Below are 15,552 nucleotides of genomic sequence, written 5' to 3'. Positions count from 1 at the left end.
ACTTATCAAAGTTTAATGCATTTGCGTTCCAGGATCACTATACAGCTGTGTATTAGAGCAGTGATGATCCCCCGTTTGGAACACACATTGTGGTCCATAGAAACGTGTTGATGTAATGACATTATGGACACTTGTGCTTCCATTGGCTGCTGTTCTCCATGGCAGCCGAGAGGGAGCGCAAGATTGCCGGGAACGGATAACAAAAGTTTTAAACCAGCTGCTTTATCACTGACAGTGTGTGTCCAATTTGATTGGATAACTTTTAGCATAATAGGACACTCCCTTCTGCTTTACAAAAGAACCTTATTCGAAAAGCGTCAGCAGGTGTGAGGGATCTCCATTGGACAATACATTTGGAGATTTCCACCAGTGAAGAAACATGCAGTTCAACAGAGCTAATCCTATGAAATAGCACAGTTTTTTTTTCTTTATTTTAGTATGGTGAAAATTTTAATCTATATAAGCTTTAGCTTTACTATGCCTATTTATTTTATTTTTTTTAAATTGAGTTACTTTTTTTTTTTATTGATTTTATAGAAATACATTGACATATACAGTAGACAAAAGAAAAATAAAGAAATATAAAATGGTCAAGTGGAAAAATATACATAGTCGAATAATAACTGAAAAATAAGGCATGGAACTACAATCTGCATTTGCAAAAAAATTCCTTCAAGTATTAACGATTATACCGATACAGTAAACATATTTCGATATAGAATATTGTCCATAAAGTATAAATTGCGCACATTTAAAAAAAAAAGGGGGGAAAGAAGAAATGGCGCACTATATAGACACTACAATGTTGTCAAAGGCTTCGCCTGAATAAGTGAAAGCTTGGTAAAACCAACTACTTCCCAGCTTTACTGCGCCGCCTTTACACTTTGGTTTGTCTTATAGTTGCTTTAAAACAGTAGAAATCATGGTAAGCGCTTCCTTCATTCACCTATAACCATTGTGTACCTGGGACTACATATCTTTTTTGTTAAACTGGTAATCATTGAAGTTATTCAATAAATGTTTGGAAGAGCATTAGTGGGAACCTACACTTTATTATTTGCTGGATTCCGTAAAATAGTGACGTGTTAGTGATATTTGCAATGAGTGCAAAGTGTGGAGGATGCTGAACACCAGTAACTTACTGAACCACATGATTTATTAGAACTGTTACTTTGAATGTTTGCTTTAAGGATTCTTCCCTTTTCAGACTCTGAAACAACAGTTAATTCAGAGAAGAGGAGCAGAGTTTACGCTTGCCACCATTGCGAAACACTTCGCCTGTGATTTGGCCACAGGACTGCCACATCTTTGGGAAGCAATGGTTGGACTTCTAAGGAGCAATATTAACATTGACTGTTTTGGTAGGTGTTCAGCGCTAGCATTCACATTTTATTTTTTACCAGGTGTGTTCTGGTGCTTGTAGTAACTGACATTCCGTGATGATCGCGCTGTATGAATGGAATGCCCAGCTTTTCACATTTCCGTATTAGGTCATTTCTGGTGGTAACTTAGAAAGTGTGAACGTATTGTCGTCCTGCCAGCGGATAAAGGTGTTGCTGTTATTTGATATGTATTTTAGATGGCAAGCTTCTCTTGGCTCGAGGAGATGAGAACGCTCAGGAACTAGTCAACAGTCTCCAAGTGTTTGAAGTCACTGCCTCTTCCATGAATTCAAGGCTTCACCCACAGGTAATTCATGGTTCTTTACAAAAAATATTTTTTTTTATTTTTTTTTAAAATAGGAAAGCTTCCATTCTATATTAAAGTACACCTTATTTGTTTTAGATGGTAATCAAATAATTTACTTGTTTTGATTACTTTTCAAAAATTACTCCTTGCCTGGAATACATTACAACTTAAATACCAAATAGGACTTGCTATACATTCACATGATTTAAAATGCATGCCTTTTTTTAATTTGATAAATGATCTGAATTGAAAAGTGTGCGAGACCAGTGATCTTAATACACCATAATTTTTATGAATAGACGTTTTTGTTTTTTTTTGTGTTCGCTTCCATACACTGGAGTACAGTCTCTATCCTCAATTATACAGCACACACTAAGGTGTTTAGAAAATCATGTGAAGTCTGGCTTCTAAAGCTGGGTACACACCTAGCTTTAGGAGTTGACTGGTCGCCGACCTATCTAAGGGTTGGAAAGTGCATATACACTTACTAATCGTTTAGGCAATATGTTTCTGCCAGTAGAGCTATTTGACTATGTGCGCCCATATTTTAAATAACTCTTCTGCAGATACATCGTGCTGTCGGTGAGTCGGCCATACAGACAGCCAGATGAAACGATATATCGTCATCGGTTCTACTGCAGGGACAAACAGATGTTTGTGATGTCATTCAGACACGCATGCACTACAGATATATCGCCCTTTCAGTGTAACGGGCGATGCATCTTAAGCTGGGTACACTCTGACAGAAGTGCTTCTTTTAAAACCCCACCCCGCTCTACCAAAACACTACAGAGAAACTAAATATTGCAAAGTCCTGCTGCAGTTCTCCTTATAATATGTAGACCATGGTCAGCTAATCAGCAGTTCTGTTTAGAAGAGGGGCAGCCCTGACTCCGATTACAGACTGGCAGAGGATCTTGCATTGTATGCTGGTTAGTGGTGCATTTGCACTATCGACCAACCATAGATCTGGTAAAATATATGTAGGTCAATTGTTTCTTTATCAAGTGTGTAACGAGAAGGAGAGGGTTAAGGACCTAATAAATGATGGAGGCTAGAAATAGCGGATGCTTGACTAGTATATATGAGGCAATGTGTAGCTGTGTTAGTCCTGCCAGTGCAAAGTGGAATAAATTCCCAATTGGTGATCATGCCATTATTTGGCTCTATACAGCAGGTTGTAATAAATCATGAAAATCCTTTTTGCCTTTTTTTTAAGTGGTTTTCCTTGTTTCCAGCTGCTACAACATCTTCCTCATCTATTCATGTGCCTGCAACACCCATACACAGCAGTGAGGCACATGGCCTCTCGATGTGTAGGAGTTATGAGCCGAATTGCTACCATGGAAACCATTAACGTCTTTTTGGAGAAAGTTTTGCCGTGGCTCGGAGCGATTGATGATAACACAAAGCAGGAGGGGGCCATTGAAGCACTAGCCTGTATCCTTTCTTTGCACATCAAACTGTTTTTCCAAACTTTGTTGCTTTCAAATTTTTCTTTCATTTAATGGCAAGGGAAATGTACAATCTGTTCTGAATCCACACTCCCTCTGTGATTACTGCAGGACTCATCTGCTCAGCACTTACTTGATTATAATGACCCCCATAACTAAATTGTGTTGGCTGCAAAATAAGATCTCCGATTGTGTTTTGATCCTCAGTCTGAATCATTTACCAATATGAATTAGAAATAGAATATAATTGTGATTTCCCAGACAGATTAACCCTGGGACAAGCTGCATATGTAGGTTGTGTAGAACAAACGATATATAAATGTTTCCTATAGTGATGAGTGCGACCTGTAAAACTTTTTCATAGTTTATGCCTTGACTTGGAACACCAAAGGTGTCATGGAGCAGCTGGACGTAGGCATTGTCCCATATATTGTCCTCCTCGTGGTACCCGTTTTGGGTAGAATGAGTGACCAGACGGACAGTGTGCGCTTCATGGCAACACAGTGCTTTGCAACGCTCATCAGGTTAATGCCTCTAGAGGTAAGTTAGACTGCTGTATACAGTAAGCAGCATCGTCTATTGCTTTGTTTGAGGGCAGGATCAGGTTGTCAGATTGGATATCCCCTTGTGTCTGACCCTCACTGTAGATCAACTGTCAGCAGCTAAAATATCTTTTCTCCCTTATATGGGCTGGAACGGGTTCATTTTACCAATTACCGCTCTATGATCTGCAAAAATATGAGATATGGTAAGAACTTAACTTTGTTATTTCTATTTCTACGAAGTCCATAGGGTTCCACAGGATTCCTTGGGGTATAGGTGATGACGTCTGGCATCGGGCACCATAGAGTTAAGTGTTCAGCCTCCCAGGATGCACTAGGGTCCCCCCTCCTATACCCCGCCCCTGAGCCAAGGCATCTCAGTTACGTACCAAGCCATAGGCCGGAGAAGGAAGAGAGAGAAGAAAGATCTGGACACACACAAGAATCGCATTCTCACCAGAGGGAGACGGAAAAACCGGTGACCAGAGTAAAGCCCATCTGCAGCACAGGTGCGACAGGGCGGGAGTCCTGTGGAACCCTATGGACTTCGTAGAAATAGAGATAACAAAGGTAAGTTCTTACCATCTCATATTTTCTACATCAGGGTCCATAGGGTATCCACAGGATACCTTGGGGCTGTCCCAAAGCAGTATCCTTTAAGGGTGGGGGCGCTCCTGTGCTGAAAGGAGAATCCGCTGCCCGAAGGAAGCATCCTGAGAGGCACAGGTATCAAACGCGTAATACCTCACAAGGGAAAGGACAGAGGACCACGTGGCAGCCTTGCAGATCTGTACTGCTGATGCACCACGTCGAGCTGCCCACGAAGGACCCACAGACCTAGTGGAATGTGCCCTCACAGAAGAAGGAACCGAAGGCCTTCATGAAGATAAACTTCTGAAATAGCCATACGAATCCGGATTACGGAAGCCATAGAGGACAAACTAGGCGACCGACTTCCTAAAAGAAGTGCGGTCAACATAAATCCTTAAGGCCCGCACAACGTCCAAAGTGGCCTCACCCACCGAAAGATCAGGTGAGTTAAAAGCCGGCACAACGATTTCCTCATTGATGTGGAAACTTGAAACAGCTTTGGGAAGGAATCCAGGACGAGTGCACAGCACTGCCCTGTTCCTATGAAAAATCAGAAAAGGGGGTCTACAGGAGAGAGCCCCTAAGTCAGAAACACGTCTGGCCGAAGCAATGGCCAGAAGGAATATTGTTTTATCTGTCAGCCATTTAAGGTCCACTGAGCCCAGTGGTTCAAACGGCGGTCCCTGGAGAGCTCTCAGGACCACAGCTAAATTCCAAGGCGCCACCGGTGGAACAAAAGGTGGCTGAATGCGAAGAACACCTTGCATAAAAGTGCGCACATCAGGGAGCGCAGCAATCCTACGATGAACCCAGACTGACAGGGCAGACACCTGGACTTTCAGAGAAGCAAGGCGAAGCCCATGGTCTAGCCCCGCCTGTAGGAAAGCCAACACTCTAGACAGACGGAACTCTGGAAGAACGTATGCCACACACGATGGTATATCCTTGCAGAGGATGGCTTCTGAGCTCTTAGCATGGTTTGCACCACAGAGCTGGAAAACCCCCTGGACCTTAACATGGCCGTCTCAACAGCCACGCCGTCAGACAGCTGAGCCAGGTCCGGGTGAAGACAAGGACCCTGCGCCAACTGCAGAGGAATGTCCACGGACAGGCCCTGAAGGTCTGAGAACCAGTGCCGCCTGGGCCACTCGGGAGTTATCAACAGGAGTGTACCCCCTTCCTGTTTGAATTTCCGGATTACCCGCGGAAGGGAAAACTGAGGAAAGAGATAAGCAAAACGGAACGTCCACTGGACGGACAGAGCATCCACCAGAGACTCCTTTTCGTCTCTTGTTCGAGACCCGTACACCGGCAACTTGTTGTTGTGCCGTAACGCCATGAGGTCCATCTCTGGAAGACCCCACCTGTCCACCAGAAGTTGAAAGACGTCCTGGTGCTGAGACCATTCTCCCTGATGTACGTCCTGGCGACTGAGAAAATCCGCTTCCCAGTTGAGGACTCCCAGGATGAATACTGCTGATATGGCCGGGAGATTGCGCTCCGCCCAGACCAGGATGCGCGGGACACCTTTACGAGTGCCGCCCGACTTCGGGTTCCTCCTTGTCGATTTATGTAGGCCACGGTGGTGGCGTTGTCCGACTGGACCTGCACGGGGTGACCTTGGAGAACCCGATGTGCCTGTTGGAGAGCATTGAAGACCGCGCGGAGTTCCAAGATGTTTATTGGAAGCTCCTTTTCTGCCTGAGTCCACCTGCCCTGGAACAAGTGTGAACCCATGACCGCTCCCCAGCCCCGAAGATTGGCATCTGTTAACAGGACCCAGTTCGCCACCCAAAATGGGCGACCCTGGTTGAGGTGGGTCGTCTGCAACCACCAGGCTAGAGACAGGCAATCCTTCGGAGTGAGCACCCTCATCTGGGACTTTAGACGCTGAGGCAGTCCATTCCATTTGGACAGGATCAATTGCTGCAGAGGTCTGGAGTGAAACTGGGCATATTCCACCATGTCGAATACTGACACCATGGAGCCCAGCAACCTCATCGCCACGTGCAGAGACACTCAGTGACACTGTAGACAACTGCACACCCTCAACTGCAAGGCAGAGATCTTTTCCCCCGTCACAAAGATCCGCTGCTGTCTGGAGTCCAATAAGGCTCCGAGGTGCAGAATCCTCTGACGGGATCAGGGTGGACTTTTGCCAGTTTATCAACCAGCCGTGACGTTGCAGTACCGCAATCGTCAGGTCCAAATGTCGTAGAAGGAGCTCTGGTGATCCTACCACCAACAGAAGGTCGTCCAGATACGGCAACATGCGGACTCCCTGCATCTGCAGGTAAGCCGCCATGACCTTGGTGAACACTCGTGGTGCTGTCGCCAGGCCAAAAGGTAATGCCCGGAACTGAAAGTGATCGTTGCGGATTGCAAACCTGAGGAACTGCTGATGGCGCAAAAGAATAGGGACATGCAGGTAAGCGTCCTGTATGTCCAATGACACCATGTAATCCCCAGGTTCCAGCGCCAGAATAATGGACCGTAGGGTCTCCATCCGAAACTGAGGCACCCTCAAGGACTTGTTGAGGGCCTTGAGGTTGAGTATAGGATGATACGACCCATTGGGTTTCTGCACCAAAAATAGATTGGAATAGAAACCCTGGCCCCTCTGGGAGAATGGAACAGGCACTATAACTCCAGCCTGGAGCATAGTGTGCAAAACCTTCTGCAGTTCCAAGGCTTTGTTCCGGTCTAATGAAAGGCCTGTGTGAAGAACCGGGATGGGGGCCTGTGCCGAATTGTCTGTCATGGTTATTGACACACTGGGCGAACTGCAGCAGGCGGCCTCCCACTTTGGGATCCCCCAAAGGGATGCCCGGACCGCCATGCCGCAGGTTTGTCATCTGACTTAGGGGCCGGACGTCTGGTACTCCAGGCCTGTTTCCTGGGCTTGGATGATTTCTTGAGCCCAGCCTGTCGGGGAAAGGACTGTGCTTTAGGCTTACCCTGGGCCCTGTAAGGCTGAAAGGACGACTTACCCGAACTTGAAGGGACCGCAGCAGACGGGAGACATGCAGATTTGGCTGCTGCCAGCGTAGCTACAATTTTGTCCAGATCCGGACCAAATAGGACTTCTCCATTAAAAGGCAAATCTTCTAAGCCCTTTTTTGGAATCGGCGTCTGCTTTCCAAGATCGCAACCATAAGGTGTGACGAGCCGCAACAGCTGCAGAAGAAATCCTAGAGGTGAGGATACTGATATCCAAGGCCGCTTCATTGATGTAAGTGGCCGAATCCCGGAGATTGCCCACCAACTCGGCCTGTTCAGCTGAACAGTCAGAGTCCAAAGACTCCTCCAAACTATCAAGCCAGCGCTTCATAGCTCTGGCTACCCAACACACGGCCATAGCCGGTCTGGATGCCCCCCCTGCAAGGGAATAAATGGACTTTAGGCAGATTTCCACCTTGCGGTCAGTAGCATCCTTCAAGGAGAACATGGAAGGCATGGGCAAAGTGGCACTTCGGACTAGGCGTGTCACGTGAGAATCCACCTGTGGAGGGGATTCCCACTTAGAAAAATAATTGTCAGCAAACGGATAAGCCACGGCTAAGCGCCTCTGAGGCTGATATCGGTTTCCGGGATGTTTCCATGCCTAATCTAAATGGTCTACTAACTGACCCGAAAGAGGAAACACTGTGGCGTCACCCTTAATATCCTTGAAAAATGCATATTTGGACATTGACACCGGAGGATCATCATCCTCGATGACTAAAGCCGTGCGGACTGCCCGAACAAGGGCAGGAATATAAACTTTTGACTTGGCGTCCGACTCTTTAGTACGGAGAGGTTCTTGGTCAGATAGATCCAGAATCTCCCCATCATCGGACGTCACGTCGTCATCCTCATAAGGAGCAGACAGACGCCACAGGCCACTTATGCGGCCGCAACACAGACTCCCCTTGTAACGCTTCCGACAAATGCTGTACTGAATTTGAGTAAATTAACCCACGCAGGCTCCTGGGGAGGGGAAATAGGGAGACTGTGGGGTACCATCAGTTGTCTCGGGAACCCCTGCATGGGTGACGACACCACTGACTGCTGGGACAATCCCATCTGGGAAAACGCAGGTGGCGGAGCAAACTGGCCCACTAGGGTTGTAAGCGCCTTAGCGAAACAAGCCCAGGGAGGTTCCTGTACCGGAGCCGTGACAGTAATTGGCCGCGCCAATAAATAACACTGCCGACATAGCCCCTCCGCGTTGCCCTCCCCCTCCGCTATTGGTACATTGCACTTAGTACACATAAGCTGGAGAGGAAATTCACTCTCCGACATGATGGTAAGTATGTGACCCCTCTCACTGATGCTCGTTAGTATAGTGGGAGAACCACCCTGCAATCACCGCACCGCAAGGGCTTTAGCAGAGTAAGAGCAGGGACAGTAAAATGGCTGACAGTAGAAAGTGGAAGTACAGGCAGCAGACGCTAGCAGAAGTCACATACAATGCAGAAGAAATCAATCCCTGCACTATCAGCGCTGTTTCTCAACTACACAGACAGTCTGGTAGGACACAGCGCTGCATACACAGACCTGTAGTCAACGGAGGAGAGGTATGCTGGGGGACCCAGACCGCGATGCCACCGATCAGCAGCGTTCACCATACAAAGATGGCCACAGAGGAGCAGAGAGGAGGCCGGCCTGGGGGAGGAGCGCTGCCACAGGGATAATCGGCAGCGCAGAGAGGGCTGTGTGCAGCGGGGGAGGCGTCGGCTGTATACAGGGAAGGCGCGCTCCCCTGGCATGCAATTAACCCCTGGGACGCCGCAGCGCTTGCCGCTCAGCTGCAGCCCGCTGTCCCAGGGGGGTAGTGGAAGCACAGGTTAGTACCTGGCTCCACGCTGCAGCCAGTCCCCAGGGAGCCCCCTGCCTGGGGACTGTGGACCATGTGCTCAGCAGGGACCCACCGCGGGACCCCCGCTGCTTACCTGCTCCCCTTGAATCCAGCCATGGTCCGAAGCATCTGGGGTCACTGCTAGCTGTGACCCCAGATACTTGCCAGCATCCCCAGATCAGTACCGGCGGGGTGTAGGGGAGACTGCATGAACGTCAGCAGTGACTGTCCATGCTGTACTCCCAGATGTGCAGCCAGCGCTGCCTTGAAGAAAACTTCAGGGGCTATTCTTACCCCCCCTCTAAACATGTGCTCCGACTCCGAGCCGGGCACCAACAAAACTGAGATGCCTTGGCTCGGGGGCGGTGTGTTGGAGTGGGACCCTAGTGCATCCTGGGAGGCTGAAAACTTAACTCTATGGTGCCCAATGCCTCATCACCCTTACCCCAAGGTATCCTATGGACCCTGATGTAGAAAGACCTATTAATACTCGCTTAGTTGTCATACAGTTTAACCCGGGAGCCCTGTCCTGGCAATACAGGAATGTAGTTCTACCTTCTTTTCTGAAATGTACAGGAATGGGACTAAATTAAGAAAAAAAAAAAACCCTTTTTTTGTAGGGGTTATCTGTTTGTTCTCCTGCCCATTAAACCTATCCATTTGAGGCCATATTATTATTTCTTTCTAAAATTGGGCAGTATAGTCTGAGCCAAGCCCAATGAGAAGTTGGTGTTTCAGGTTAGGTGATAGGACCCTATTGGTCTTTCTATGAGCCTTATGCAGAGATATATGCTAATGCATTCGCTGCTGCGATCCTGCACTCTGCTGCTCTGCGGAAATATGCTATGTATATATGTAGCCGGCTGGAAATGTAACGAGACGCCCACCCGGTGGCTTTGCAGATCCAGGCAAGTGCATACAAATACACAGCCATCATCGCAGATTGTTCGATAATCGCCCATCTGAGTAGCCCTGCGGTCACGCAGATGGGCGCGTGAGCTGAGATGTTGGAACCACTTTATCTGCGTTCGGGATTGCAGATGCAACGTACGTCACACCCCATAAATGGCCGGGATACGCCTGTTTTTTGTGTTTTTTTTTTTTGCCTCCTTCCAAACGGTCCTTGACTGCCAATCACTTTCCAAAGTAAGTAATACTGCGAGCAGCATTGCAAAGGTACCTTGACACGTGCACAGTTGACTGCGTAAATATGCTATGGCGTACATTTCTGAATCAGGCCCCACGTTGGAAATGCATGTGTCGTTAATAAGATCACTGCAGTGTGTCATTGCCTCTGAGCCAAAGTGTTTCCGTAAGTCATTAATAATCTCGCTTTTTTTTTTGTAATTTCTTCTAAATTCTAATGCACCAAACTATATTTCTAAGTGGCGGTCCAAGTCCTTATGTCTGCAGATGCATTTGTTCTCCGAATCACCTTGGTGTTCATTTTTAGGCTGGGATCCCAGATCCACCCACTATGTCGGAAGAGTTAATTAGACTAAAAGCCAGGGAGCGCAACTTCTTGGAACAGCTTCTGGACGGAAAGAAATTGGAAAATTATACAATCCCCGTTCCAATAAAAGCTGAGCTAAGGAAATATCAACAGGTAAGGTGCCAACAGCATATTATTCTGCCCGAGGGCTGTTGAAAATGGCAAAAAACGATGTTCCTTTAAGCTGCTTGGCTTTCGCCGTAACTTCTTGGAATAAGTGTCCTGAAACTTCACTAATTTTAATTTTTTTCATTACACACAGCTCGTTACAACATAGCTTCGAGTCATTGATTACACTTTGACATAGCTGTAGACTATTTGTGGGACTAATTATCACTGTTGTAGTCCGATGCTAGTAGAGAAGTTGCCCATAGCTATTGTTCGTCCAGTACATTCTATAAAATGATAGCTGATTGGTGGCTATGGGTAACTTCTCCACCTGACCTCTTTAGATGGGGTGATACATCGTTCCCAGAGTACTTTATTCATTGGTTCTAGAGCTCTGACAGGGTATTAAATTAGTTTAGTTTAAATATGACTTATTTTAGATAAATGCGAATATTTAGATTTCAATAATTTCTTATGAATGGGTTTGTTTCCCACAGGATGGAGTGAATTGGTTGGCCTTCCTGAACAAATATAAGTTACACGGCATTCTCTGTGATGATATGGGACTGGGAAAGACTTTGCAGTCTATATGTATTCTTGCAGGAGACCATTTCCTCAGGTAGAATATATGTGTCTTCTGATTCCTTGTGTTGTACTGGATACATGAAGTGTAACCCTTCTGGTCTTTCTGTGACAGATCTCGGGAGTATTCCAGGAGTAAGACTGCGGACTGCTTGCCTCTTCCATCATTGGTCGTATGTCCCCCAACCTTAACTGGGCACTGGGTGGATGAAGCCGGAAAGTTCTGCTCTAAAGAATATCTGAACCCATTACATTACACCGGGCCGCCAACAGAACGAGTCAGGCGAGTATTTCATGGTACACATTTGGCATTTATGAACATCCAGCCAGGGTGTATGCTATATACATATTATTTATTAACAGTTCTATAGTGCGCACACATTCCATATTGCTTTGCAGAGATTATTTCGGTCATTCCCATTAGTCTCTGCCCCAGCTGAACTTCCAATGTCCATTTTCCCTATCGCATGTACACGTACACATATACACACTAGGGTTAATATTTTGTCAGAAACCAATTAACCTACCACTATGTTTTGGAGTGTGGGAGGAAAACAGAACTTAAAGGAAACTAGTGCAAATGTGAGGAGAACATACAAACTCCACACAGATGGGACCATGACACAGGTCTTCAGTTCAATTACCAGTGCCGTGAGGCAGTACTGCTAACCATTGCACCACCCTTGCTGCCCAATATACATAAATTAACAATTAAGAGGGTTTCTAATAAACCTGTACGTGTAGACCAGAAAGCCCCAGCTAGCAGTGCTGCACTGATGCTTTCCCTCTGTTAATAATAAAAAGCTGAGTTTTAAAAAACAAACAGGGCTGTTAATTTCTATCCCCGACTCTGATTGGACAAAGCCACAATTCACTCTGCATCTGTATTATGCATTAATGCAGTTGTTTTGCACCCTGCAGTTGTACTACTGTAGGGTTACAGTTTGTAGGCAAACTTTAAATTGTGGGTGCAAATAGAAAGTTGTGGGTGGATGTAAACTTTGGGCTTGGTTATCTTGAGCAGATAACAAGCTTTTCGTGTATGTATACATACGCCGAACCACATTTTAGGTTAATTTAATAGTTAGGCCTTTGTTTCCTACAGGTTACAGCACCAGGTAAAGAGACACAACCTGATCGTGGCTTCTTATGATGTTGTGAGGAATGATATAGACTTCTTCAGGTAAATAAGATTTTGGTGCAAAATACTTTGTGGAATACAATGGGTGGCATCCTATTAGCGGCTGCAAATTACCGCCAACGGGGCTATCCAGCGAGCCCTAATGCCGGCACTTAACGGGGGTTTTGTGGCAAGCTAAACCAAATCCCCGATGGGTCTTTTTTTTTTTTTAACAGCTATCACTGGTGCGAAAGAACATAGGTCCACAGCTTTTCGCATATCCTATGTTGTTTCAGGCGAGAAATGATGATTTTACACACACAAAAAACAGCTTATAATTGGATAGCCCGATAATGGCCATTGAGTTTTCATAGCGATAAAATCCCATTTTTTTTTTTTTTTTTTTTGTGTGGCAAATTACCGCGGTTATGTGTTCTTAGCCATAGTAACATTTATATCCTCAATTACAGATCTATTTCCATAAATTAATGGTCTTTCACAAATTCAAGAACCGCTGAGCGACAGTGGAGAAGATCACGCTCTAAGGCAGATTTTCTCCACTTCAAATTTATGCTCTCATCCTACAGTGCTGCCCTTTCCCTATCTAAACAGTCCTATTTAAAGAACCTAATTTCATCCCAGTCCTCAAATCCCCAGCGTCTCTTCACCACCTTCAACCCCCTCCTCTGTCCACCGCCTCCCCTCCTCACTCACTGCCATTGACTTTGCTACCTACTTTACATCCAAAATCGATTCCATACGTCAGGACATCGCATCCCACCGGTCCCCCTTCTTTCCCTGATTATCCATCTCCATCCATTTCACCGACTGACAGCCTTCTCCCCTGTATCTGGAGAGGAAGTCATGGCTATCATCCAGTCCTCCCCCCTTTCTACCTCCCCCCCCCTTTACCCTATCCCTTCAGGTCTCCTCCGCTACCTCTCTCCTTGTGCCTGTTCCCATCTTGCCCTACCTCTCAGACCGGTCCTTCTCTGTCTCTTCTCATGACTCCTCTTCCCCACCACAGCCTCTTACAGTAGGTGTTCCCCCAAGGCTCCGTTCTTGGACCTCTACTATTCTCCCTCTATACGTCCTCTCTAGGTGAACTCATCAGCTCTTTTGACCTCCATTATCTCTATGCTGATGATACTTGGATCTACCTTTCCTCCCCTGACCTCTCCCCCTCTCTCCTCACTGGTATCTCCAACTGTCTCTCTGCTGTTTCTTCCTGGATGTCCCAGCGATTTCTTAAACTTAATATGTCTAAGACTGAGCTGATCATTTTTCCACCCTCCAACATAACCTCACTGCCCACTATTTCTTTAACAATTTATGGCACAACTATCTCTTCTAGCCCCAAAGTGCGCTGTCTTGGAGTTATCCTGGACTTCTCCCTCTCCTACAAACCACATATCCAGAGCCTCTCACAGTCCTGTCGCTTCCATCTCCAAAATATTTCCAAGATTAGACCCTTTCTTACCCAGGATGCCACCAAAACCCTCATACACTCGCTGGTCATATCCAGATTGGACTACTGTAACCTTCTCCTATCTGGCCTCCCCAACTCCCATCTCTCTGCTCTCCAGTCTGTCCTCAATGCTGCTGCTCGACTCATCTTCCTCTCCAAACGCTCTACATCTGCCTCCCCTCTCCTACAAGCTCTCCACTGGCTCCCCTTCCCTTTTAGAACCCAATTCAAGATTCTCACACTTGCTTACAAAGCCCTCACCCATTTCCTCTCCCATTTACATCTGACCTCATCTCCCTCCACTCTCCTGGCCGCCGCCTTTCATGCCAACTGATTACTTCCTCCCACTCCCGCCTCCCAAGATTTTGCCCGTGCTGCTCCCGACCTTTGGAACTCACTCGCTCTCCCTATCAGACTCTCCTCCTCTTTACAATCCTTCAAACGGGCTCTCAAGACCCACAACTTCATCAAAGCCTTCCAGCTCCCATCCTAACTTGCTGCAACATGCGCCGTCCTCCTTTTACCCCATCTGTGTCACACCTGTATGTCTGCCCCTCTCCTTTAGAATGTAAGCTCTTACGAGCAGGGCCTCTACCCTCTTGTGCTTCTCATTACTTTACTTTCACCTACTTCTTACCCCCTACCAGGGCACCTAATACTTGGTTGCTTATGCTCTGTTGCATATCTAGGTATTATGGTCACTTATGTATCAATGTATATTATCCATGTCCTTGTCCTATTTTTTACTGTAAGTCAGTTGTCAAATTATTTGTTTATGTACTTTGTAAGGCGCTGCGGAACACTTGTGGCGCCATATAAATAAAAGATAATAATACTACTAATTGTTGCTTAGATGAGCTCTAATGTGTGCTGCCCCCAATCCAGTAACCATAAGGCAGAGGGATTGGACAAAGGCATATGTATCCTAAAATGTTACCTCTCCTGCTCATACGTCCTATCCAGCCCTGCTAACTGCAAATAAATCCATTACTGTCATACATCTCTAATCTGCAAAGCACCTATACCTGTAACCTTCACCCACTCCCACACTTTCCTGTGCATCATCCAATCAGTGGAATAATCTGTGCTCACCACTACCCTTTGCATTTTGTTTCATTCGCTGCGGTTGTTTAGACAGTAAATGGCAGCCAGCCATGGCCTTGGCTAGGCATTATTCCGTATTGTTTTTTGGGACTATAAAAGATAAAGCTGCATTTTGAATTAACATATTAATGTCTTGTTTCAGAAATATGAAATTTAATTATTGTATTCTGGATGAAGGCCATGTAATTAAGAATGGAAAAACGAAATTGTCAAAAGCAGTAAAGCAGATAATGGCCAATTATAGAATTATCCTTTCGGGCACACCTATTCAGGTATGTACACTGTCTGGCACAACATCTTTCACCAATATTTGGTAGGACTGTGGTGTGCCTCCACAGAGCTGATATTGTAAACATGCTACCTGTCCACACATTGCCATTCTGGGAGGGGCCTTCACTCTTGTCTTGAAGTGCGCATAGCATCATGGCCCGCCAGAGGTGGAGGGGTTGACTGAGACCATAGTGGGTGAGATAGAGGTAGGGGCTCTGGATTGGTCCATAGGAGGAGAGGTGGGGGCTCTGGCTGGGTCTGGGTAAAGGTAAATGGGAGCTCTGTCTGGCTC

At 46.3% G+C, this 15,552-nt stretch overlaps 1 protein-coding gene across 2 annotated transcripts in view; it reads left to right on the top strand.

Annotated features, from left to right (window-relative positions):
- The window catches only part of BTAF1 (B-TFIID TATA-box binding protein associated factor 1), a 115,118-nt gene that overhangs the window by 73,787 nt on the left and 25,779 nt on the right, over window positions 1-15,552 (top strand). For both annotated transcript variants that reach the window (XM_088476922.1, XM_088476921.1), the window contains exons 22-30: window positions 1,208-1,361; window positions 1,580-1,689; window positions 2,928-3,129; window positions 3,535-3,683; window positions 10,570-10,722; window positions 11,214-11,335; window positions 11,414-11,581; window positions 12,404-12,481; window positions 15,133-15,262. In XM_088476922.1, coding sequence (XP_088333048.1) covers window positions 1,208-1,361; window positions 1,580-1,689; window positions 2,928-3,129; window positions 3,535-3,683; window positions 10,570-10,722; window positions 11,214-11,335; window positions 11,414-11,581; window positions 12,404-12,481; window positions 15,133-15,262 — 1,266 coding nt within the window. The remainder of the gene's footprint in view (window positions 1-1,207; window positions 1,362-1,579; window positions 1,690-2,927; window positions 3,130-3,534; window positions 3,684-10,569; window positions 10,723-11,213; window positions 11,336-11,413; window positions 11,582-12,403; window positions 12,482-15,132; window positions 15,263-15,552) is intronic.

The sequence above is a fragment of the Taudactylus pleione genome, unplaced genomic scaffold (genome assembly GCF_031769625.1).
Source record: "Taudactylus pleione unplaced genomic scaffold, aTauple2 ptg000198l, whole genome shotgun sequence".
Classification (NCBI taxonomy): domain Eukaryota; kingdom Metazoa; phylum Chordata; class Amphibia; order Anura; family Myobatrachidae; genus Taudactylus; species Taudactylus pleione.
This window is presented reverse-complemented; position numbering and strand designations above follow the sequence as displayed.